At 43.9% G+C, this 23,453-nt stretch overlaps 1 protein-coding gene across 4 annotated transcripts in view; it reads left to right on the forward strand.

Annotated features, from left to right (window-relative positions):
* The first annotated feature begins 200 nt into the window (after positions 1-200).
* Positions 201-23,453, forward strand: part of zswim8 (zinc finger, SWIM-type containing 8) — a 35,853-nt gene continuing 12,600 nt past the window's right edge. For 3 of the 4 annotated variants that reach the window (XM_074645548.1, XM_074645549.1, XM_074645550.1), the window contains exons 1-16: positions 201-1,848; positions 12,361-12,514; positions 13,526-13,620; positions 13,981-14,153; positions 14,990-15,097; positions 15,243-15,324; positions 15,847-15,967; positions 16,267-16,468; positions 17,047-17,222; positions 18,126-19,443; positions 20,575-20,706; positions 21,041-21,220; positions 21,728-21,911; positions 22,331-22,429; positions 22,641-22,765; positions 23,008-23,332. In XM_074645548.1, the coding sequence (XP_074501649.1) occupies positions 1,671-1,848; positions 12,361-12,514; positions 13,526-13,620; positions 13,981-14,153; positions 14,990-15,097; positions 15,243-15,324; positions 15,847-15,967; positions 16,267-16,468; positions 17,047-17,222; positions 18,126-19,443; positions 20,575-20,706; positions 21,041-21,220; positions 21,728-21,911; positions 22,331-22,429; positions 22,641-22,765; positions 23,008-23,332 (3,652 nt within the window). In that variant the 5' untranslated portion in view covers positions 201-1,670. The remainder of the gene's footprint in view (positions 1,849-12,360; positions 12,515-13,525; positions 13,621-13,980; positions 14,154-14,989; positions 15,098-15,242; positions 15,325-15,846; positions 15,968-16,266; positions 16,469-17,046; positions 17,223-18,125; positions 19,444-20,574; positions 20,707-21,040; positions 21,221-21,727; positions 21,912-22,330; positions 22,430-22,640; positions 22,766-23,007; positions 23,333-23,453) is intronic. The other variant, XM_074645547.1, reaches the window with a different exon arrangement.

Raw genomic sequence — 23,453 nt, forward strand, 5'->3', positions numbered from 1 at the left:
ACTTCTGGTTTAAATGCATCACTATTGGTGAATATTTAGGGTTGACCCAAAAATGTGAATCCCATACAAAACTGTTAATGCTCAAAACATTGAGCTCGTCGATTTATGCCAAGATATGAAGTAAAATCCAGGATAAAAGCTGGTTATAAGCTGTTGAACTTGTACCCAGAGCTGTCAGCAGGAAGCAGTGATCAGCTGTTGGAGGAGGAGGAGCTGCTGAGAGAGGTGAGCCATCTTCCCCCGGCGGACTGATGCATCCTCACACAGCCAGCCTGGACGACAGGGACATACGGACAATCATCTGGGGGATCCCAGTGTCATTTGGAGGCTAGAGGCGGATATAACACGCCAGACAACCAGGACAGCCGGTGTCAGTCTGGAAGGAAGACATGTGAAGGACTCACCAGAGCTGACTGAAGGACTATAACGTTACCGGTCGTTACCGCTGAGAGGCTGAGAGGCTCATACTCATACAAAGAGAGCAAAACACTGAGCTAGCAGCAGGGATTAACATCCAGACGTGATCCGTGTGTAACCTAGGGACATGTCCAGAAGATATGCAACATAAATCAGTATGTAGTCCGAACAATAGGAAAGCTCTTCATAGCATCAGCAGTACATGTAAACAAACTAGCTACTGAAGCTAGCTGAAGTTAGCCGACTGGTGGTTAGCTCTCTCATGCTAACACATAGCTTTAGCTAACACCAGGTAGTTGTACCGGAGCTGAACCGACCTGAACTAACCCGTCGTCTGGTTCAAAACACTCAATTCAACCTCATTATTGTAGTCCAGTCTGCAGCGGCTGACAGCTGGTTGTGTGATCTCAGTTTATTAGCATAGCTTCATAATTAGCCTCTGAGCTAACGTGTCGCTAGCTGGTGTTTGCGTTAGCAGCAGAATAACATGAAACTAGAGCACTAGATGAGGGACAAAAGAGACATCTGGCTCTACTGACGCTACGTGTGTTGGTGACATCGACCCGGTTAGATTAGTTTGCTGTGAAATAGACTGAACACTTGAGCGGCTAGGGGTGCAGTTGATTGGCCGAAGAGAGGAGGACGAAAACAACTTCATGACCTCTTAGAGATCTAATCACACCGCTACTCCCAGCCCGGTGCCGGCATACCGTTAACCGGTGGACAGACTCGTCCGTGTGTTTGACAGTAAGAAGACTTAGCCGGTGAGTTTGTCTGGTTTGTCCTCTGGTCAGTAGTTGAGTCAGATAGCCGACAGGACTTCTGTTCAGAGCTGTAACAACTCCTCCAGCAGCATGGAGAGCATCTTTACATCCATCTGTTAGTTAGATTTGACTCTATATATAAACCCACCTCTAAAACACAGAAGAAGTTACACACATCTACTGTTTAATATCAGTTTAGTTGTGTGTGTGATCTGTTACAGTTTGAAGGAGCCCACCGTGTTGTCAGAGTGTATTATGGAGCTGTGTGAGAGGGCCCAGCGGTAGTTAAGCCTCTCAGCTGTGTTTTGGTTGCTAGTCTCCCCTCCCCCAGTCAGCCAGTCTTCAGACTCTTGATTCTCTCCCAGAGTGTTGTTGGACACTGTCCGCCGGGTTTCCCCTTCATTTTCTTTTTCTGATTGAAGAAAAGGCCTCAAGTGGCCTCACGTCTCAGTCCCCTGGACTCCGGAGAGTTCATAAGAAGTGGATGTGATGGAACTGATGTTCGCCGAGTGGGAGGATGGGGAGAGGTTCTCCTTCGAAGACTCGGACCGGTTCGAGGAAGACTCTCTGTGCTCCTTCATCTCAGAGGCCGAGAGCCTCTGTCAGAACTGGAGGGGATGGAGGAAGCAGTCCGCAGGACCCAACTCACCCACTGTCAAGATTAAAGGTTGGATCACATACTTTTACATTTACATTTAGAAAATATTCTGTGAATTTCCACAATAAGTGTTTTACTGAAGTTAATCACAATGGGGTTAAAGGACATGAACAGTAATATTACCTGTTGCTGGAACACAGAGATATGTCATTATAAAATAGTTATTCTATATTATTATAATGTACAAATGAATTGGAGTAAATAGTGAATCATAGTGGTTAGTGTGGTAAACACTGTGCCTTTAGCTGATATTATTGCAGCTCAGTTAAAAAAAAAAAAGAAGTCCAACACTCCATCTGCCCCACTTGGCTTTGTCCATTTATCACTATGCATATGTTTCAGAGCAGGACTGACATATTGGTATCTGAACTTTTCCAGACTTAATCAAAAGCATAGTGGCTATTTTTCTCGAACTACTACTCCAGTCACATTCTCAAAGCCTTTTGGAAGAGCACTGCTTTGTAATCATTATATGGCTCGTAGTGTTAGGGAAAGTATCCTGGGAATGTGGTACCCACTGGCTACAGGTAGATGTGTTTCCTGACCAGTTAGAATCAGTCAGTGTGTGTGTGTGTGTGTGTGCGCTGACAGCAACGTTATGCTCCTCCCTGAGGTTATTCTCCAGAGACTCCTCCATGTTCTTGTTTACTATACCCATCAACAGGCAGAAAGCCATGTGCTACGAAAGTGATTGACAGTAGCTGCCTTCTCAGTGTGGCCGTTCACTTCTTACGGTCTGAGCTCTGGTGTGTAATATTTAGGCAAATATGTGAACAATTCCGTTCATGATGCAAGCCGGTTGTCTACGCAAACGCATGGTTGAAAAGCAAGTATATATATATATATATCCCCGGCCTTAACTATCAGAATTAGAGCTCAGTGAGAATACAAATGCCCCATGGAAATTTCAGAAAAACTGATTTACTCTGAATTTATTTATTATGTACAATATCATCATTGAGCATGCTCATAAATGCTAGCACTCACAGACTGCGGTGGATAGCAAATACATTTACTTAAGTACCGTATAAGTCTGTAAGTATAGTTTTGAGGTACTTGTACTTGGGGGTGTAACGGTTCACAAAATTTACATTTTAGTATGTATCTCAGTTTTTGGGGTCACAGTTCGGTACGTTTTCGGTACAATGGGGAAAACAAAGAAAATAACTTAGTTTCATGTATTTTGAAAATGTTTACATTCTGCATTGGCTCATTGGCCAAAATTCTTAATACATATTAATACTTTGAAAGCCAGGGTTGGAAATTAACTTTATTCATATGAATTGAATTACTGCTGATACGGCGTGATGTCCGTGGCTGACTATCCCCAGGTGATCTACCGCAGCCATGTGTGATTTGAGACAACACTACCCTGTCGAAATTCACGCAATGCACAAGTTAGTACATAGTGTGCACACTGTACTACATGGAAGTGTACTAACCGAAGTTGAGACACAACTTTGGTCTCAACCAGAGAGTCCCAAACGGGGTTCTGTGTCTGCCAATAACTTAATGCACAGCAGACTATAGGACAGATGGATTTTATTCTTGAAATATTTTGACTTTTTTCTCGTAATGTTACAACTTTCTTTTCCTAAAAATTTTACAACTTTATTCTCGACTTCTCTGAGTGTGTGGGACATCTTTTGAATGTGCAGAAACATGAACAAAAATCTTGCTGAAACACGTTAAAGGTGCAATTAGGGGTGTCACGATTTCGATTCTGAATCGGAAATCGATCTAAACTGGCTCCCGATGTCAACCATCAAAATCAAAAGCAGGATCCGCCCCCCACTAGTTATGTGCATGCAATAGAAAATATATCTGTACTCAAGAAATGTAACAGCCATCTCACTCATGGTTTGAACTATAAACCAGCACAAAAATCACAATTACCAACATAAGCCACTATGATCTGAACAAACACATTACATTACAAACACTAACAAAAGTTACATTTGCATTTTGGAACATAAAACAGCGAACTTAAACTACTCAGTCCAGCACTTGGGACTAGGTAGGCATGATGGGAAATGTAGGCCGTCTCCGTCGCTAGGATAGTCTAACAATGGCAAATAAAATCGAAAGTAAAATAGAATTGTGGATTTGGAGAATCGTGTCACCCCTAGGTGCAATTGATAAAATTGATACCATTCAGCGACTAGATGTCGCATTCTCCCTCCCCCTTTCCATTTCATTCACTTCACAACAAGTATTTGCCAGTTCGTTGTACAACCTGCATATTTTGACTTAGACGGACGGTCATGTCAAGTGATTTCGTGGTAGAGTAATTAAATCATTTTGCAACATGTAGCTATAGGATTACATTAGGTCTGCTCCCCTCCCCCACTGCTGTAGTATCAGCCGGGAGATCAGCTGTTCTGGCAGCGGAACATTGTACTACACACTACATGTCAGCATTCACACACACATTCATACACTGATGGCAGAGGCTGCTATACAAGGTGCCAACCTGCCCATCAGGATCTAATCTAAAAGCACACACAGGTGGTACAGCCTTAGGGGGCAATTTGGGGTTCAGTATCTTGCCCAAGGACACTTCGACATGTGACTGGACCGCTGGGACTGCTCGCAAGTTCTGAATTTGTCTAGAAACTAAGTCAGGCATCATCTCAGTTCTAAACCTTCTGAATTTAAGTACTGCTATCGACATGGTTGACTGTACATAACTACCGAGTGGAAAACTGGGTTCAGGACTCTCAGACACAATCCTCAGTGGATCAAGTCCTATCTCCAGGACAGAAGCTATTATGTCTCACTTGGCAGCTCTGCATCCAAGTGAACAAACACAATGAATGCCTTCCAGGAGAGACAGATAGACAGAGACAGAGAGATGTTGTGTCTCCCCCTCTCTATGACGGCTGGCTTTTGTACGGACGTTTGGAACAACTTAAAACACTTTTGATTTCCTACCTGGTCGGACAACGTGTCTTACGAACTACTTCTGATCGATCATAAACCGACCCTTATAGGTACCCGTAGCACTACACCTATTTTCAGTAATGAATGTAGCCAGCTATGGTTAAAAAGCCAAGTAATGAAACCGTGAGTGTGGTCTTCCAGGAGACTCCTGTGGCCTGCTAGGTGAGTCTGATAGGTGGAAGGATTTTACTGTAGCTACTGTTACACATACACACTCAGTTGATGTACTCTTCCAAGAGCTTGAGGACAAACCTTACAGAGCTGCAAGCAAAACTAATGGCTTGTCTTTCACCATAACACGCATCCCTCAACACACTACTAAACAATATTTGTGTGAATGTCTTTGTATTCTTGTTAGAGTGTTTTTCCTGCATAGAGATTTACATGACGGCCGCCTCCGTCAAATTTCATCCCGCCTCCAGCTTTCGATAAAACTCCCGATGGGTGTATGGAAAACACTCTTTTCTAACATGCGTTGCACTCGGTGGATTTCTGTCATTTGTAACGACAATGGCATTATAGGCTACGATTCAACATCGTGGATGTGACCTTAATCTCTTTGTTTGGATTCTTTTGGGGATCTTTACAGACCTATCTGCCCACGTTTGATTGTTTCAACACTTAGCTGGGTGCACAAGTCAAATGTTTGGACCACTTCACCAAAGCTAGCTGTCCTCTTTATACATCCATGTAGCTGTCTGACTAGTGTCCGTGTTCACCCTGTGCATGACGTAAATCATACTCTCTTGGGGGCACACTTATGAGAGAGACAACTGATTGGCTACAAATAATTCCCTGTTGAAAAAAATGCATTTGTGGATCAGGCGACGTCATGGGAGTCTAAAAAAACCCACACACAAATGCAGTTCACACATGATAAGCAGTTTGTAAATGCAGGTTCAACAGTTTGTACATAAATGTTACAACATCTAAATATGTTTTTGATGAAAATTGCAAATACTTTTAAATACATATATTGGTGGATTTCTATTGCATTTATTTAAAACAAGAAATATTTGTGTTTGCATCAGACATATATTTGTAAACCTTATTTTTTTATATGTGGATTTTGTTTTTACATTTATGTACAACGATAACTATTTTTGTATGCATTGAAAAATACTTTTGTGGAGAGAGTCATTTATATATAAATCATCCTTCGGTGTGCATTCATTGAGACTGATCTGACTCCATATCAAGCAGCTTAACCATGTCATGTGATATGCTACTTCAGTACACTTTAGGAACAAATATTACCGGGACCACTACAGGAAATTGCAGATGAACATTTAATATCGAGGGATTCACATTATAAACTCTACCACTGGCTATCCCTGTACCAATTTGGTCACAATTTAGCACATTGACCATACGGGGCCCAGGATGGTACACATGCACATGAACTTTTGTTTTGTGTTTTTCACAGTTAAATTACACAAGTGTTTTCCTGTGTTATTTGTAGCCTATAGTAGGGTATCATTAACGTTTTAGGAGCAGGGTCCGAGTCAGGATTAGGGATCGGCCAATTATCGGCCTGGCCGATTATCGGATCCGATATTCAGCATTTTTACAATTATAGGCATCGTTATTTTTTTTTAACCAATAAAATGTATTAATTTAAAATTGCACTACTTTGGCTCTGATGCAGCCTCCTCTCGGTTGTCAGCGCTCTCCACTGTGTAGTCTGGCTCAATGTCCCGCCCACAGCACTATCTGATTGGTTACACGTCATGAGCAGTAGCCTATCGGCACTGAGCGCTACTGTGCCACAAACACACAGACACAGACTGGAGCTGGTCCGGTGAGCAAGCTGTGCTGTGTTCTCTAGGTAAGACAGAAGATATTGTCGAAGTTGCAATAAACATCCCAAACCTCTTTGCTGAAGTTGCAAAAACACCGCAGTCTTATGATCTATTAATATGACAAAAGCATGCCTGGTTTCCCAGTGAAAATGTCTGAATACTGCACTTTGTTGCAGTGACATACAGTTAATTAGAACGAGATAATGGATTTTATTTCTGTAGCATTAGCTATATCTTTGAGTAATATTGGTGGCAGTGCAACTGAAGCTTATTTTTAGCTGCTGATTTGCGAACATAACATTATTCGCCCGTATGAGTTGGTGTTTTTACATGTATGTTTACATGTACAACGTAAGCTAATGCTGAGGGTCGTAGAGCTACCTTGAATGCGATAGCAGACTTCAATAAGTTAATTTGTTGATCCATAATTTAGCCAGCTGACTTGCAAAACAGATGATCGGCTCTAACGTTATTTCTTACACGTCACTTACCACAGCTGGTCCTCTCCGTCTCAACCCAGGACTATTAAAGTCAAGTGTAAGTGAAGTCTGTCCTGAAGTGTCTCAACCAGGACTACTGACTAACGTTACCGCAGTCTGTCCTGGAGCAGCTGTGACTCTGTTTCTGGTCGAGATGTGCAGGATATTGTTGTTAGCGACTTTAGACGTAATTCATTATTCAACTTTGATTTAAATCTCGCGGAATCATTGAGGACATGCCTTCATTTTCAATGATGTCCAGAGTATAATTAAAACTGAATAAATACACACGGAAAAAATTAACGGAAAGGGCAGAAAACAATACCGGCAGCTTGAGAGAAGTGCTGGTGATCAAGAATAAGTCGAGGTACGTTAAGGAGTACAATGAAGAACTAATACTATTTCTGCAGTCACTAATAATACTACTGTATTATTACTGTATTATTACTGTTGTATTACTATTAGGGCTGTCAAGGCTAACGTGATAATAACGCTTTAATGCAAATTCACCAACTTGCGATTGGTACCAACCGTGTCATACTAGCTTCTTGGGGAGGAGGCTAAATAAAGCTCCAAACTTAAGCTAAATTTTGGCGAGAAAAAACCTGGCATGGCCATTGTCAAAGGGGTCCCTTGACCTCTGACCTCAAGATATGTGAATGAAAATGGGTTCTATGGGTACCCACGAGTCTCCCCTTTACAGACATGCCCAATTTATGATAATCACATGCAGTTTGGGGCAAGTTATAGTCAAGTCAGCACACTGACACACTGACAGCTGTTGTTGCCTGTTGGGCTTCAGTTCGCCATGTTAGGATTTGAGCATATTTTTTATGCTAAATGCAGTACCTGTGAGGGTTTCTGGACAATATCTCTCATTGTTTCTTGTCGTTAATTTATTTCCAGTAATAAATATATTCATGCATTTGCATAAAGCAGCATATTTTACCACTCCCATGTTGATAAGAGTATTAAATAGTTGACAAATCTCCCTTTTAAGGTACGTTTTGAACAGATAAAAAATGCGTGATTATTTTGCGAATTATCGCGATTAAGTATTTTAATCGATGGACAGCCCTAATTACTATACTTATTTTTCTATTAACTGCTCTTTTTCACCCATGCAATGATTCCCTTTGGTGCAACAGCTCAAGAATGAAAGAGTAAACTACTAAATGTTTAGGATTGAATGAGTCACTATTTGAGACTTTTGAAATCAGTGGTAGTATTGTAAAACTGCAGCCTGAACGATCTCCATCACCAGATACCTTAATTCAATTCCTGCAAAATCATCCATTTAAAATGCAAGTGTGTTTTCAACATTTGCATGTTGTGTGCCTTTACAGTATTCGTATATAGTAAGCAACTGGGACAGTCTGACTGTCTAACAATAAAACCTGAAGAGAGAGGGGTGGCTGGGTAGTAACAGAGTCCATGTTGCCAGCCTATGATAAGCTGTTGCAGGTGAATGACAGCAAGCTGTCCACCAATCAGCTACAAGCACAGAGGGAAGCCACTAATACAGCTTTCCTTTGAATCTGGCTGGTGAAGAGCTGAGGACTCATTCACTCTTTTCCCTGGATCACTAGTTGTCTCGCCGCCTTCCTCATTCCTTCCCTGCCCTTGTATCTGCACGGGGTGCACTCCAGTAGTACGCCGACGTACACCTGTGTTGCACCACTCGGCTTATGCAAAAAAACAAGAGGTTAAGTATTGGTATCGCTCTACAAAGCCACCCCCCAGTTGATGATCAATTATTGATTGGTCTATCTTTATTTTGGTCTGCAAGTTAAAATAAATGAATGAATATCTGCTTCTGTTGTGGAGCTACCACCAACAGTTACTGCCACAAGTAGCTCATTGGATTGGTGTGGCAGTTCTGTCTTTTTCCCCTCCTCTCACCGGTAAAGGTTTCCTCCTGCATTTCAAACACACACCACTCAGGCTGCTTTTCATGGGAGCATGCTGGGAGGAAATGGAGTAAACCCATTCTTTTCAAGGGAAAAGCTGGGTTAGAAAACATGCTTCCTTGACTAATTTCTGATATTGTTTTAAGTAAATACAGAACTTTAGTATCTCAGACATCCTCTGCAGGGCTCCAGAGTGCCACCATTTTGGTCTCATATGCGACGCCGGATTCATTTCACAAGTTGGGATGGTAAAAATTGAGAGTTTGTGTGTGAGAGAGACACTGTACAGTTAATAACACGAGACAACTTTACCGCTAATTTCTTCTCTGCTTCGATCGATCACCAAACAGCTGATCGACTCTGAGCGCATCTCTCTCTCTCTCTCTCCCTCTGTCACTCGATCAGACACTCGCTACACGCACACACACATATTACATTTCGCTACTCTTATATCGACGTAATATGTAAACATGTGGATACCTGACGATACCGTAGGCAGACCATTTGGGATGCAGTAAACTCACAATGGACACTTCCAGGGGACCCGCCCTGTTGTTTCTCTGATAACGCTTCATTGTTAAAAACAACAAAATCAGTGCTAAAAAAGGACGAGAGCTAGTTAACTGGAGGTGCCAATGATTTACATCATGATGTGTTCAGGTCAGGTCAAAAATAGTATTGGTTGAAGGTCGATTACAACACGTTCTCATGTTGTGTTCAAATGTAATCTCGTAAAATGTAGTTTTTGGCGAGACTTGAATAAATAGTTGAAGTTTTCACAGCAAAATAAAATAGAGAGGGAATTGTTGTACGAATTCTCAGATGTACGTCGCTTTGGACAAAGCGTCTGCTAAATGAAATTGTAGAATTGTAGGGAATTATGACCTGTTTAACTTCCTAACAAAAACCAGTGTGCAAATGGCAGTAAAGAAGTGTGGTGTCTAATTGGTATCGAGAATCATAGAATTTCACTGGTATTGGTATCGACTGCTACATTTCTGGTATGGTGACATCCCTATTTCCGTCATGAGACAAAGTTAGTGGAGCCTGTTTTCTTGAAGCAAGCACCTGGTTTTAAACTTCTGAGCGAGTAAATCAGCCACAGCGTGACCAAAAACACATACAACATATGAGTGATGCTAGTCTGCTTGTCTTGATGGGTTCCCCATGCTCTATAACCATGAGACCCTGAGCATTTTACACCAAAGGGTGGCATTATATGGAATGAGTGCTTTCCTCCATATAAGGTCAACAGCAGCCCAAGTAGTGGCTTGGAAGTGAGGTCTGTAATCTGAGCCCCATCACTTTTTCTTCTCTCCGTGGCGGACCACTGTGCTCTCAGTAAGACTCCCGTTGCTGTGGTTATGCTGCCTGTTTCATTCTAGTTGGTTGCAGGTACCGCTCCAGGTCACCTCCAGCTTTTCAAGGTGTTGGATTGGTGTAGAAATTTCAAACTTTGCCATTTCAATGTTTCCACTAACATTCCACCCGCATCTTTTTGTCCCGAGGCTGGTGCAAGAGGAAAGAGTATGAGGGTCATTATATCAAATGGGTATCGATCTGAAACAATCCTGTGGGAAAACCTACCTGACGAAGTGCATATGCACAAATAGATTTTTTAAAAAGAAACCAGATTCAAAATCCAAAGACAGTCAGACCCCGATCCAAATAGGCCAGAAAATAATCAGACTTGATCTAAAATACAGTGGATCTGAACAGACCCATACACACTGTAGGTGGACTACTTGATTACTATCAGCAAATTATTTCAACGGCATTTGTATAGGAATGATTCTGTCCCAAGCTTTTTGATCACTATAAGCAATTGATCACTGTATTATTGCTCTACTGTTTATATTGAAAATGAGGACAGAAGCAGCAGGTTAAACCACTGTTCATTTAACTTGGATAGAAGTTGGTTTATTTTATTTTTTGTTAAATATTGCACTGCCTTGTATCTTGAGAACTGAATCAGCAGGTCCTGCAGTTGCACTTTTTATTATTTTCAAATAAAAGGTGTATGTATTTGCCATTAATCGTTGTGTTTACTTGTTTATATCCATAATTAATTTATCCCTGATTCCCTTACAAGAAAAACTTTGATTAATCCTAACCTGCTCTGTCCAGTATCAGCTATTTATTTCACAGTCACACTGACTGAAAAGTTACTGTATCGATTTCAAATCATTGAATCGTATCGTAACGTATCGCTCTAGATGAGCCAAATATCGTCCTTGAATCGTATCGGAACCATTGAAATCGTATCGTATCGTTGTAAAAACGTATCGTTACACCCCTGCTGTCAGCATGATGATCCACCAATTACAATCAGCTATGGTGGAAAAGAGCCGTGCACGTGTTTCCTGCACTTTGCACTCCCCACTCTCTATCTGCATCAAAAAACATTTTCTCCTGTGGTGATGATGATGATGATGATGATGATGCACCACGTGATCATATAGGGCTTTTCCATTGGTACCTTTGGCCGCGCCAAGTCAAACCGTGCCGTGATGATTTGCGTTTCCATTACCAGTTTTAGTCTGGCTCCGCCCAACTCGCCGCGCCCGAGATGGGCCATCTCCGGAGTCGGGCCAACGTGTGCCCCACCTGCTTCCAAGCGGGTTGTGGCAGCCAACCCATGACGACCCCCCCCTTCTCCCACTCACACAAGCGTATGTTGTCTGTGCAGAGAGACCAGAGAGAAAGACGCTGTTTGTTCAGCTCTCAGAACTTTTGTAGCTTCGAACTGAATCTCTGTGGGTTGAAGTTCAGCTTCTCAACTGGTCCCAGTTTGTACTTTCAGATATCTGCTTTATTTTATGGTTTCACTTTCAACTGTAGGAGTCACTGAATTAGCGTAGCCTTGTTAGTAGCTATTCTTCAATAAAAAACAAGTCTACTAATACTGCAGGGGGGATGAGTACAAGCAGCAAAAATAACAGGCGACTTTTATTGTGAAGAATGTAGGAAATGAACCCTACATACAATACAAGGGGACCTTGCCAAAGCCAGTTAGTCTAATATGGACCCGAACCAGGTTGGACCCCTGAAAAACCTCCAGTTCCTCTTGAAGAGCATTAATGGCAAGCAGACTTTCAGAGGGAGAAATCTCAGATGTACAGTTGATATTTTGGTCTGTGGATGGCACATGTATGATGTATCCAAAATGAAAGAGTTCATCCTCTGAAATTGTAAATGTTGTATGTTAACAGTGGTTACACCCAACCTGTTTCAGACTGAAACTGTTAAGTTACTCGTTAATACTTCTTGTCAAGTAGTTGAGGTTTGTTTCATTCAACCTACAGCTTTCAATGATGTGATACTAGAGTGAAGGAACATAATGCACACACTATCTGATGTCTTTCTTGTCATCGTCCTCTTCCTCAGATGGTCAGGTGATTCCACTGGTGGAGTTGTCAGCGAAGCAGGTAGCGTTCCACATCCCGTTCGAGGTGGTTGAAAAGGTCTACCCCCCTGTCCCAGAACAGCTCCAGCTGCGCATTGCCTACTGGAGCTTCCCCGAGAATGAAGAAGACATCAGGTGAGAACACTGATAACCAGGGTTGTGGGTGTGCTGATTGACAACTATTGACTGTTGAAGAGCCAAGTACAATTGTCTAATGCCCTGCCAGCTGTGAGATGTTTTTTCCCCATTTACTAAGAGAAGAGCTCTTTTAACACGTTTTAATGAATTGTTTAAAACACAATTAGTCTCTGTTGGTAATTGATGAATAGAACGCCCACACAGACTAAAAAAAACACAACATTTAGCTTGGAGTCAGTGTGCATGTGTTACTCTTTTGAACAATGCTGTTTTCCAGTAGCCTTGCGCCAACATGTTATGTGTTTATTACTGTATTAGAGCCTGTGTCCACCAAAGCGTTATTTTTCTCAGCTGAAAATGGCAGGCGGTGCTCTGAAAAACGGCCAGCTGTGAGCGCTCGACGGTGCTTTGGAAGCCCAGCGTTTTTTCAGCTGAGATGCTTTTGGTTGCATCCGGTTGCTACGATATGTAATAACCGTGGAAGTTAAAATGTCGGCACAAGGTAGAGTACTTGCTCTGGATGAAGGGAAGGCTGGAGAACGGCGGGTCACAGACTGTCCGGAAGAACCAATAGCAAGCTTCCAGCATTTTGATGGAAGCATACAGTGGATTCGTAGACGGAGCAGGACACCACACACCACCTTACAGCATCAACTAACAAGGTGGAAGAGGAACAAGCCTGAACCAGGGTCTTTGTTAACACTCTGGCATCATCTTATGTCTTTGAGGAAAAAGTTATCCGTAAATGAATTCTGCTTTTGACAAATAAATGTAACCCAGATAGACTCCAGTCCTGACCTGTTCTGGGTGTGTCCTACCTCTCAGCCGACGTATGCCGGGATAGGCTCCCTGAACAGGATGACAGATAGATATATAGATGGATAAACAGGACTCACCAGTGCTTTGTTCTTTTAGTGATCACTTACTAATTTAGTTCTCTTTGTCTTCCATTCACATCTTCCTTGTCTTTTTCTCTTCCTGTCTCTCTCTGTCCTCCTCCTGTTGCAGGTTATATTCCTGCCTGGCTAACGGGAGTCCAGATGAATTCCAGCGTGGCGAGCAGCTCTACAGGATCAGAGCTGTCAAAGACCCACTGCAGATCGGTGGGTTGAAGTGTCAGTCTGACGATACAAAGGCCCCGTTCAGACCCGGCATTAATCATAATAATCATTTTGGGGAAGTGTCTTTGGAGGGAGGCCTGAAGGGACGGACTGTCAGTGTTAGCGACTTGGCAAGTTTCTCTCTAGATTGAGGGACTAGTGGATCTGGTGCTGCCAGCTATATTCATTGGAAAAGAGTTGGAAACACTGGGCTGGATAATTCTAGTGTACTCTTGCTAGTTTCTCAGCATTACCTACCGTAGCTTTAAATTGAGCGAGTTAAATAAAATACAGTATGGAGCCATTTTTGTTTGTTTGTTTGTTTGTTTGTTTGTCCAACCCAGTCCACTTTTTTTTTACCAGGCTTCCATCTCAGTGCTACAGTGGTGTCCAGCCAGTCCGGTCAGTCTAAAGGGGCGTACAATGTGGCGGTCATGTTCGACCGCTGCCGCATCACTTCCTGTAGCTGCACCTGCGGTGCCGGGGCCAAATGGTGTGCCCACGTGGTGGCCCTCTGCCTCTTCAGGATCCACAATGTGAGTTTACGTCTACACGGATGCATTCTGTTCAACTTTTTCATCAAATCAGTTGATCTCTTTTTGTCAACAAAAGTATTGATAGACTTCAGGATTTATCAGGCACAGCATCATCAACAGATGAGAAGGAAATGATTAGTCTAGTCTCAGTTGTCTGTCTTGACGGAAAATGTATTGACAACCATACAGTTGGTAAGTAAGTTATTTTCAGGGAAAGTATTATTTGAGTCTTAAGAAAAGAAGATCCCGCACTACTCGTACTCGTTACGTTTCAGTCCCTCTGGACCTCCGTCAAGAGTGTTTTACACAATTCATACAACATTGATTTTAAATATATCATGCTCCACCCACTCTGTGTGCACAGGTGTGGGACTGTTCTTCTCCTGTGGGAGCGTCTCTCAATAATTGACAGCAACATGTATACAATACAATCCGCGACATTAGTTACAGATATGAGAAAAGAAAAAACAGAAACAAAGTAGACACCACAACACATAGTTAATTAAAGGTGCTAAATGTCACATTGGGAGCACTTCTATTGCCTCTCAATGGCTCCCAACATGGCAATAGCAACATTTATGAGGGGCATTTATTATTATTCAGGGATTTAATAACTAAATAATAATCAGTTATTTGAAAAATGATCGACATGATAATGGATAATGAAACAAGTAGTAAGTTGCAGTCTGGGGGGGAGGGGTGGGGGGGTTCTAGGGAACCGTAGGTCTCTGGCTGGCCCAAGCTTGAGATACAGCCAATATGATGTGCCTGCGAGTGTGAAACCTGTCTTTTATTTTTATTTTTGTGTTTGTGTGTGTGCGTGCGTGCGCATGCAGGCATCAGCAGTGTGTCTGAGGGCTCCAGTCTCTGAGTCTTTGTCCAGGCTGCAGAGGGACCAGCTCCAGAAGTTCGCCCAGTACCTCATCAGTGAGCTGCCTCAGCAGGTAACGTCCATGTCCTGAACCAGTTGTTAACTCTATAAACCAAACTATTGAACAAAAATTGCAAGTCTAGTATATCTATCATCTATCATCTATCTATCTATCTATCTAAAGCAAGTTTGGTATTGATTGAGTTTTGCGTCTCCAGATCCTACCCACAGCTCAGCGGCTGCTGGATGAGCTGCTGTCCTCTCAGTCTACTGCCATCAACACCGTGTGTGGAGCTCCAGGTACAGTAGCAGTAATGACAACAACATTGTTCCTGACATACAGCAAGAGAGCAAACTGGAGCTTGTCCTGATGTGGAACTTCATTTCATTCAACCAGTTTCTCTGAAAATCACAAAGTGAAGCGGTTTCAGCCTAAATGATGACACGTTGCTGCAGCTAGATGGCAGTGATGTTTCTTATAGCACGGGGAGAGGAATATTTCCTGTATGGCGTCCCCCCTGTTCTTGTGAAGAGAAGTGTTTATTTACACTACAGTGTTGTGTGTGGTATCCGTGGAGAGAGGAGTGTTACTTTGCACAGGATTTAATCTATCACAGCTATCGACCATCTACAAAAAGTTGCTGTGATTTGAGGAAAGAAGAGTTTTCTTTTAAACCACGGCGGCTCAGCACTGTAGAACAGGAAGTGGAAAGTCATTAAATAAGAACATAAAATAAACTAGATTTTATCAAGCAGACAGATTTTGTCTGGATGCCTTTTAAGCTCAAATGATGACTGTATGATATGTGTGTGTGTGTATAGACCCGACAGCAGGCCCGTCAGCATCTGACCAGAGCACCTGGTATTTGGACGAGTCGACGCTCAGCGACAACATCAAAAAGACTCTGCACAAGTTCTGTGGGCCCTCACCTGTCGTCTTCAGGTATATACTACTTGTCTCACATAATGGTCCATAACGCATTTCTTAAAAGCTGAATGTTTTAAACCTCTACTCAAACACTAATAACCCTTTTCACACATGTGTTGTCCAGAATAATTGTAGAGATAATACTAAAATAGCTATATTCGTTCTGGATGACACATTTCTTCATTTTGATTCTTCATTTATTTCTACCCTACTTTACTTTCACTCCCTCTTTCTTCCTGATTGATGTACCTCAATGTTACTAGACTAAACTCAGTGCTGTGTGTGTGTGTGTGTGTGTGTTTGGATAACCACAGCGATGTAAACTCCATGTACCTGTCGTCCACGGAGCCGCCGGCCGCCGCCGAATGGGCGTGTCTACTGCGACCTCTTCGGGGCCGAGAGCCAGAAGGCATCTGGAACCTTCTGTCCATCGTCAGGGAGATGTTCAAGAGACGAGACAGCAACGCTGCCCCGCTGCTTGAGATTCTCACTGAGCAGTGCCTCACCTATGAACAGGTACTGTACATCCTCAACACGACACCAGCTCCAGCTGCTGAAAGTAAACCACCGCAAAGATTCAAATCTACAGACATGAGCGTGTTGGTGTTTCATGAGGAGTTAGGGGGAAAAAGTAACAATTGTTCCAGTAGACGTGGGAGAGGACTTAACCCACCCGTCTGAACAATTCTCATATTTAGAATTTGAATTCTAAAGCACTGAAAAAGTGAGCTTTTCATGATATGTCCCCTTTTAAATGCTGTCTTCAATTCCACCGATTACATTAAGAGTACACATGATTGAAATACATACAGAGGATATAGTAGCAGGGCAGGTCTGGATCTGGGCCGAGTCACAAATCAATGTCACTTATTAAGTTAACATTATACCTCAATGGGCTGAGGATGTATGACATTTTCGTTACATTACGGACAACTTGATGCTCTAGTTTATATCATGTCGGTGCATTGTGCTGGCTATGTTCCAGACCTCTGGCCTTTCATATAGAATTCATAATTGGATCTTTAATAATTATTATATACTGCACATTCTTTGACAAACACACCTCACTGAGTTGTCTGACTTTGTGTGTTCAGATCATCAGCTGGTGGTACAGTGTTCGGACCTCAGCGTCCCACAGCAGTGCCAGCGGCCACACCGGGCGCAGCAACGGCCAGTCCGAGGTGGCGGCTCACGCTTGTGCCAGCATGTGCGATGAGATGGTGGTGCTGTGGAGGCTGGCGGTGCTCGACCCCACGATGAGCCCCTGCAGGTCAGACTGCCGACACCAGGCTACACACACTGCTCATAGACTTCTTAAACTGTCAGGAAGTGATGTAATATCATTTATCACTTAATGATTGCATTAGACAACATATTTAAAGGGACAGTATACATGTTTGACCTCTTAGCTGTAGTACTGTAGTACCGTATTTATGGATCGAGATTGTTTTGGTGTGAGTTGCGGAGTGTTAGAGATATCGCCCGTAGAGATGTCTGCCTTCTCTCCAATATAATGGAACTAGACGGCACTCGGCTTGTGGTTCTCAAAGCGCCAAAATACACATTTAGAAAAACTCAACAGCGTTGTCGCTTTCCAGAAACCATGAACCGCTTACTCCAGGTAATCTACAGACCTTGTTGTGAGCAGTTTCACTTTCTTTCTACCAAACTACACCCACCATTCGTATCACTGTGCAGAAGGAAGCGGGCACGAGGCTCGTGACACTGAGAGATGTTAACATTAATGGCGTTCTCCTCGGTTGAGCTGTAACGTTAGCTAGCTCAGTGGTGCTAGATGAGCTAGCAGTATCGAGTATAGATGCACGTTGGTGATACAGCTGGCGGGTGCAGTTTGGTAGAAAGAAAATAGTTCCGACATGAAACTGCTCAAAACAAGGTCTGTGGATTACCTGGAGTAACCAGCTCATGGTTTCTGGAAAGAGACATTGCTGTTGAATTTTTGTGGCTCTTTGAGCACCACAAGCTGAGTTCCATTATATTGGAGCGAAGGCAGATATCGCTGCGGCTGATATCTCCAACATTTGGCAACTCACACCAGAACAATCTACATTGATAAATAGAACTACAGGTAAGAGGAAAAATATGCATTTTTGATTTTTTGATTTAAGATGGAAGTATATATTAAGTAGGGACTGTGCATACTCTCTTTCAGGCGTCTGGAACTGGCAGGCCAGCTGAAGCAGTGGCACCTGAAAGTTATAGAGATAGTTAAGAGGGGGCAACATCGCAAGTCCCTGGACAAACTGTTCCAGGGCTTCAAGCCCGCCGTGGAGTCCTGCTATTTCAACTGGGAGGTGGCCTACCCACTGGACGGCATCACCTACTGCTGTGCTGATAAGAAGAGTGCCACATTCTGCTGGTCCAGGGCAGTGCAGCACCAGAGAGGAGTCAAAGCTGCTGCAGGAGCGGGTGGAGAACCTCCTGAACCAGGGGGAGGGGGGAGAGCTGACGGCGTAGCCGGGGGAGATTATAAAGGAAGAGGTCACTCGTCCCAACAGGAGGTGGCGGTGCGACCCAAGGAGACCATACTGACCAAGAGGAAGGGTTTGACGGTGAGTGGAGGGGGAGGGATGCTGGTTCGTCTGGGAGGCAGCGTCTCTCTCGCTCTGGAAGACGGAGGAGGGAAGTGCATGTACAAAGGGCCGGGCTCGTCCTCTGGAGGGAAGCTGAAACTAACGCAGGGAGGTGGGAAGGGGGCATCCGTAGGAGGTCCTGGAGGAAGTGGAGGGATAGGAGGCGGTAAGCACGCCAGTGCCAAGCGGAGAACCAGTAGCGAGGACAGCTCTCTGGAGCCGGATCTGGCCGAGCTCAGCCTGGACGACGGTTGCAGTCTGGCTCTGGGGGCCGAGGCCAGCAACACTTTTGAGTTTCTCCCCCCGCCGCCAGAGATGCTGCCCTCCCCGAGCCCGCTGCTCCGAGACTCACGCAAGTACAGCAACAGTAACGGGGGGAGCAAGATGTTTGAAGCCAAGCGTGTCGGCCATGCCCCGGCCGCACTTCCTGCCGCAGAGCCCGCTCCGCCGCACACAGTGGTGGTCGTTATGGACGTGCCCGGCACTGCAGAGAAGGAAGCAGAGCTGGAGGTGGAGCCTGTCCTCCAGAATAAAGATGAAGACGTAGACTCAGCTGGCAGTAGCCAGCCTCCCGCTTCAACCACTACGGCAAAATCGGGCACCGCTCAAACGTCTGCAAAGCCACCGCGGGACCGCAGAGAGGCGGCGTCTGCCGGAGCAGCAGCAGTAGGGAGCGGAGCAGCAGCTGCGGGTGGACCAGCTAACCAAGGAGCAGAGGTGGCAGCTGGAGCTGGAGCTGTAGGGGGAGAAGCTGTAGGTGATGACGACTATCAGGCATACTACCTGAGCGCTGCCTCAGAGGAGGGAGCAGACAGACAGCTGGCTGACAACCACCAGGAGGAGGAGCCAGACATCTTCGCAGGGATGAAACCGCTGGAGCAGGAGGGGCGCATGGAGGTAAGGAAGGAAGTGTTCACAGTCAGGCCTTCACAGGAATTGACGTAAAGATTCTAATACATTGGGATCTCATCCAGAAACATTGCGCTTAAAACATTTGTATTCATGTCATTGAACATAACATTCAATCCCATCATTTTGAACACGCAGAGAAGTGGTTTGACATAATTGGGATAAACTCGATCAGTTTAAAATCTGTCGTAGTACTGCATTAATGTCTACGTGTCTTTACAGCAAAGCTGGTGATAGGAAGGATTGCAGAACCTGCAAAATTAAGTTGCGGTTTGTAAAAAAAACCCGGATGATTGGAGTGAACAGAATGTGTGACTTTTAAATCAAAGTGATGAAGACTTCTCTTTCCAAAAGTATTTTTATTACCGGAGATGTAGGTATTCCTTAGGAATATCGAATAAAACTACCATGTCAGGTTAGCAGGTTAGTAGGTTTACTGATTGACATCGATGAGCCTGGTTCTGCCAAAGGTTTCTTCCCGTTAAAGGGGAGTTTTTTCTTGCCCCTGTCGCACCTAGTGCTTGCTCACCGGGGGGGGGGGGGGGGTGGATCTCTTGTTGGGTCTCTAATTGTAGAGTACGGTCTAGACCGGCTCTATATGAGATAACCTGACTTGTGTCTTGAGACAACTTGCGATTTGACGCTATATAAAAATGAATTGAATATTAGGCAAGAGCATTAGACAGTGAAACAGAAAATAATATAATTAATATAATAATAAAAAAATTATAAAATTAAAATACCATGTCTCAGTCTCATAGTAGGTTTACATCAATGAAGTCTCATATAGCATTAAACAATAGAAATATATCAGCCATTCAAAACTGCACAACACACCATCTTTCGTCTCTACGCTGAAGGTTTGAAAAATAAGAAAGGAAGAACATTCTTTCGATCCTCTCAGAGTTTTTTTTTTTTGTGATGAAGATGTCTTGACCGCTGGAGAATGGACTACTTTGCTCATTGTAGATCTGCTGTATGCACAGTGTCTTTAATTTCCACTTGTGTGTACACCTGACGGGATCTTTAAAAACACTTCCAGACTCAGCAGCGCAGATGTTAAAACCCCAGTTGTTTCTTACTGACCTGAGTGTGCGTGTGTGTGTTGCTCGCGTGCAGGTGCTGTTTGCGTGTGCCGAGGCCCTCTATGCTCACGGCTACAGTAACGAGGCGTGCCGACTGGCGGTGGAGCTGGCCAGAGACCTGTTAGCCAATCCTCCGGACCTGAAAGTGGAGCAGCCACAGACTAAGGTAAATGAATTCACAAGTCCCAGCCCCCTGCAACTCGTTCTCCTATGTCCTTTGACTTCTCTTCTCTCCTTCTGTTGTACAGTCTCAATCTTCCAAACTCACCAGTCAGCATCTTGAACTGTGTAGTGGGATATTGAGCCTTTCTTCATGAAGGAAAGCCACCAGATTCTTCTAATATCTGTTTTATATTGGCAGTGTTACCGTGCCGATCTATAAATGAGAAACAATTAATTAACTTTTCACAAAAAAAAAAATGAAGAAATTCAGTGTGTTGTCAGAAGTAAAATGTTTTGTTTACATGTGCAGTGATTATTTCCCTGGTTGTTGGTTTTAGGGTAAGAAGAGCAAGGTGTCAACCACCCGTCAGACACAGGTCGCCACCAACACGCTGTCAAAAGCCGCCTTCCTCCTCACTGTTCTCAGCGAACGACTGGAGCTCCACAACCTGGCCTTCTGTACCGGCATGTTCTCCCTGGAGCTGCAGAGACCGCCGGCATCTACCAAAGCTCTGGAGGTCTTTTACTCTTACATAAATATACACACACACATACTCTGTATGCACAGGTACTTGAAACATCTTAGAAGTTAATTGTATTGAATGGTTGTAGAGTTACATTCATTAGTCGTTTCTATTATCAGTGAATTATGCTATAAAACACTGTGGTTTTAACATCATTACTGACTACTGTAGGGGGACTGGTCATTTGTTGAGAGGGTTTTCCCCCAAAATGGAACTATATGTCGCCTCAAGGGACCTTGATTATGCTTGTTGACTATTGCCATGTCGTGTAGAGCTGCAACAAACAATTCTTTTTTTATTATTTATTTAATTATTTAATAGGAATGTCTCCCAAATGCTTTAAATGTAGATAAACAGAGTTGTCATTTTGGGATGGCTTCCTTATTCCTGTATAAACTCCCAAGTATCTCTGATGTATGTGGTGTATATATACACGTGCATACAGAATGTACCACATGTACTGACTCTGTGTGTGTGTGTGTGTGTGTGTGTGTTGACCAGGTGAAGCTGGCCTACCAGGAGTCGGAGGTGGTGTCTCTGTTGAAGAAGATTCCCCTGGGCCTGGTGGAAATGTCGGCCATCAGAGAGAGAGGCGAGCAGCTCAGAGACGGAAACTTCTGCGATTACAGACCCGTGCTGCCTCTCATGTTGGCGAGCTTCATCTTCGATGTACTGTGTACCCCAGGTAAGCACCAATTGTTGTTTGATCATCGGAGTTTAAGATTTAAAATGTTGAACTCTCTACTTACTTGGAGATGTAGTGTTTGTGGTGAAGACTGATCCTTCCGGGCACCGCACTAGCACTTCAAATTAACAAAGCTCAACTAGATCTTTGGATATAAGTGACACTTGTTTCTTGTCAGTTCAAGCTGAAAAATAAATCCAATATCCTACGAAGAAAGATTAAGACCAGTTACACCTTAAAACATGTTTTAATTTTATGAAAGACCTTTGCCTTTATTTGACAGCTGAGATGCAGAGTATACTGCCGGCCTAGTTTTGAGCGAGTTACACTGTTATTTTTCGGACCATAGTCTAAACTCCTTTGATGGGAACTTCAAGAATTAACATCCCTTTTCATTTTTCTCCATATTGTTTGTGCAGTTGTGTCCCCAACGGGTTCCCGTCCACCGAGCCGCAACCGTAACAACGAGATGCCCGGTGACGAGGAGCTCGGTTTCGAGGCTGCTGTCGCCGCACTTGGTAAATAGATTTTTGTCCTGTTATATTATGAGATTCTGTCACTCTTTCTGCTTCTCAATTTCTCTTTTTTTTCTCTTGACCACTTCTCTTACATCCCCACTCTTTGTCTATGCTATGTCTATGCTTTTTGACCATATCCTGTCCCCCGAACTCCCACGCTTCGTGCTGTAATCTCTCCTCTTGTCTCCACCCTGTGTGTGTGTGTGTGAAGGTATGAAGACCACAGTAAGTGAGGCGGAGCATCCTCTGCTGTGTGAAGGAACCAGACGGGTGAAAGGTGACCTGGCTCTGGCTCTCATGATCACCTATAAGGATGACCAGAGCAAACTCAAGAAGGTAGCCGTCACTACTGTCATCATTCTAACCATTGGATTCTTTCTTGAATAAATTTCCGACAGGCCTAAAATCAGATAATCTCACAGTCACATCTGCATCACAGATTACCAAGAATTAAAGCCAGCTATAGGAATTTAAGAAGTGAAGTTTCTCCTCCTGTTTCTCAAAGTAACACATATTTCTCCCTCTCCCCCCTTTCTCATTCCCTGTGTTCTTTCCTCCCTCCCATCATCCATCCTCAGATACTGGATAAACTGTTGGATAGGGAGAGTCAGACCCACAAGCCCCAGACTCTAAGCTCCTTCTACTCCAGCAAGCCAGCAGCTGGCAGCCAGCGCAGCCCGTCCAAACATACGGCCGCCAGCCACGGCGGGGTGAGCGGGGCCACGGGGGGTGTCTCCAAACACGCAGCCTCTTCCTCCTCTTCGTCTGCGACCACCGTGGCAGCTTCTTCCTCTTCCTCTGCTGCTGTGGCAGTGGCTAGTGAAGAGGTGGCTCATCAGGCTGATCTGAACCCGGTGCAGAACAATACAGCAGGAGAGAGCACCGCTGAGACCAGGGAGCATGGTGAGAACCTCCACTCTCTGGGTGCCATGTCTTTTATTATGTTATCTATACTGTAGTAGAGCAGCATCCACAGCAGCTTCCTTTTAGAAATGGTTATTAGACACTCTGGCTCACTGGGGAG

The sequence above is a fragment of the Sebastes fasciatus genome, chromosome 9, assembly GCF_043250625.1.
Source record: "Sebastes fasciatus isolate fSebFas1 chromosome 9, fSebFas1.pri, whole genome shotgun sequence".
Taxonomy (NCBI): Eukaryota; Metazoa; Chordata; class Actinopteri; order Perciformes; family Sebastidae; genus Sebastes; species Sebastes fasciatus.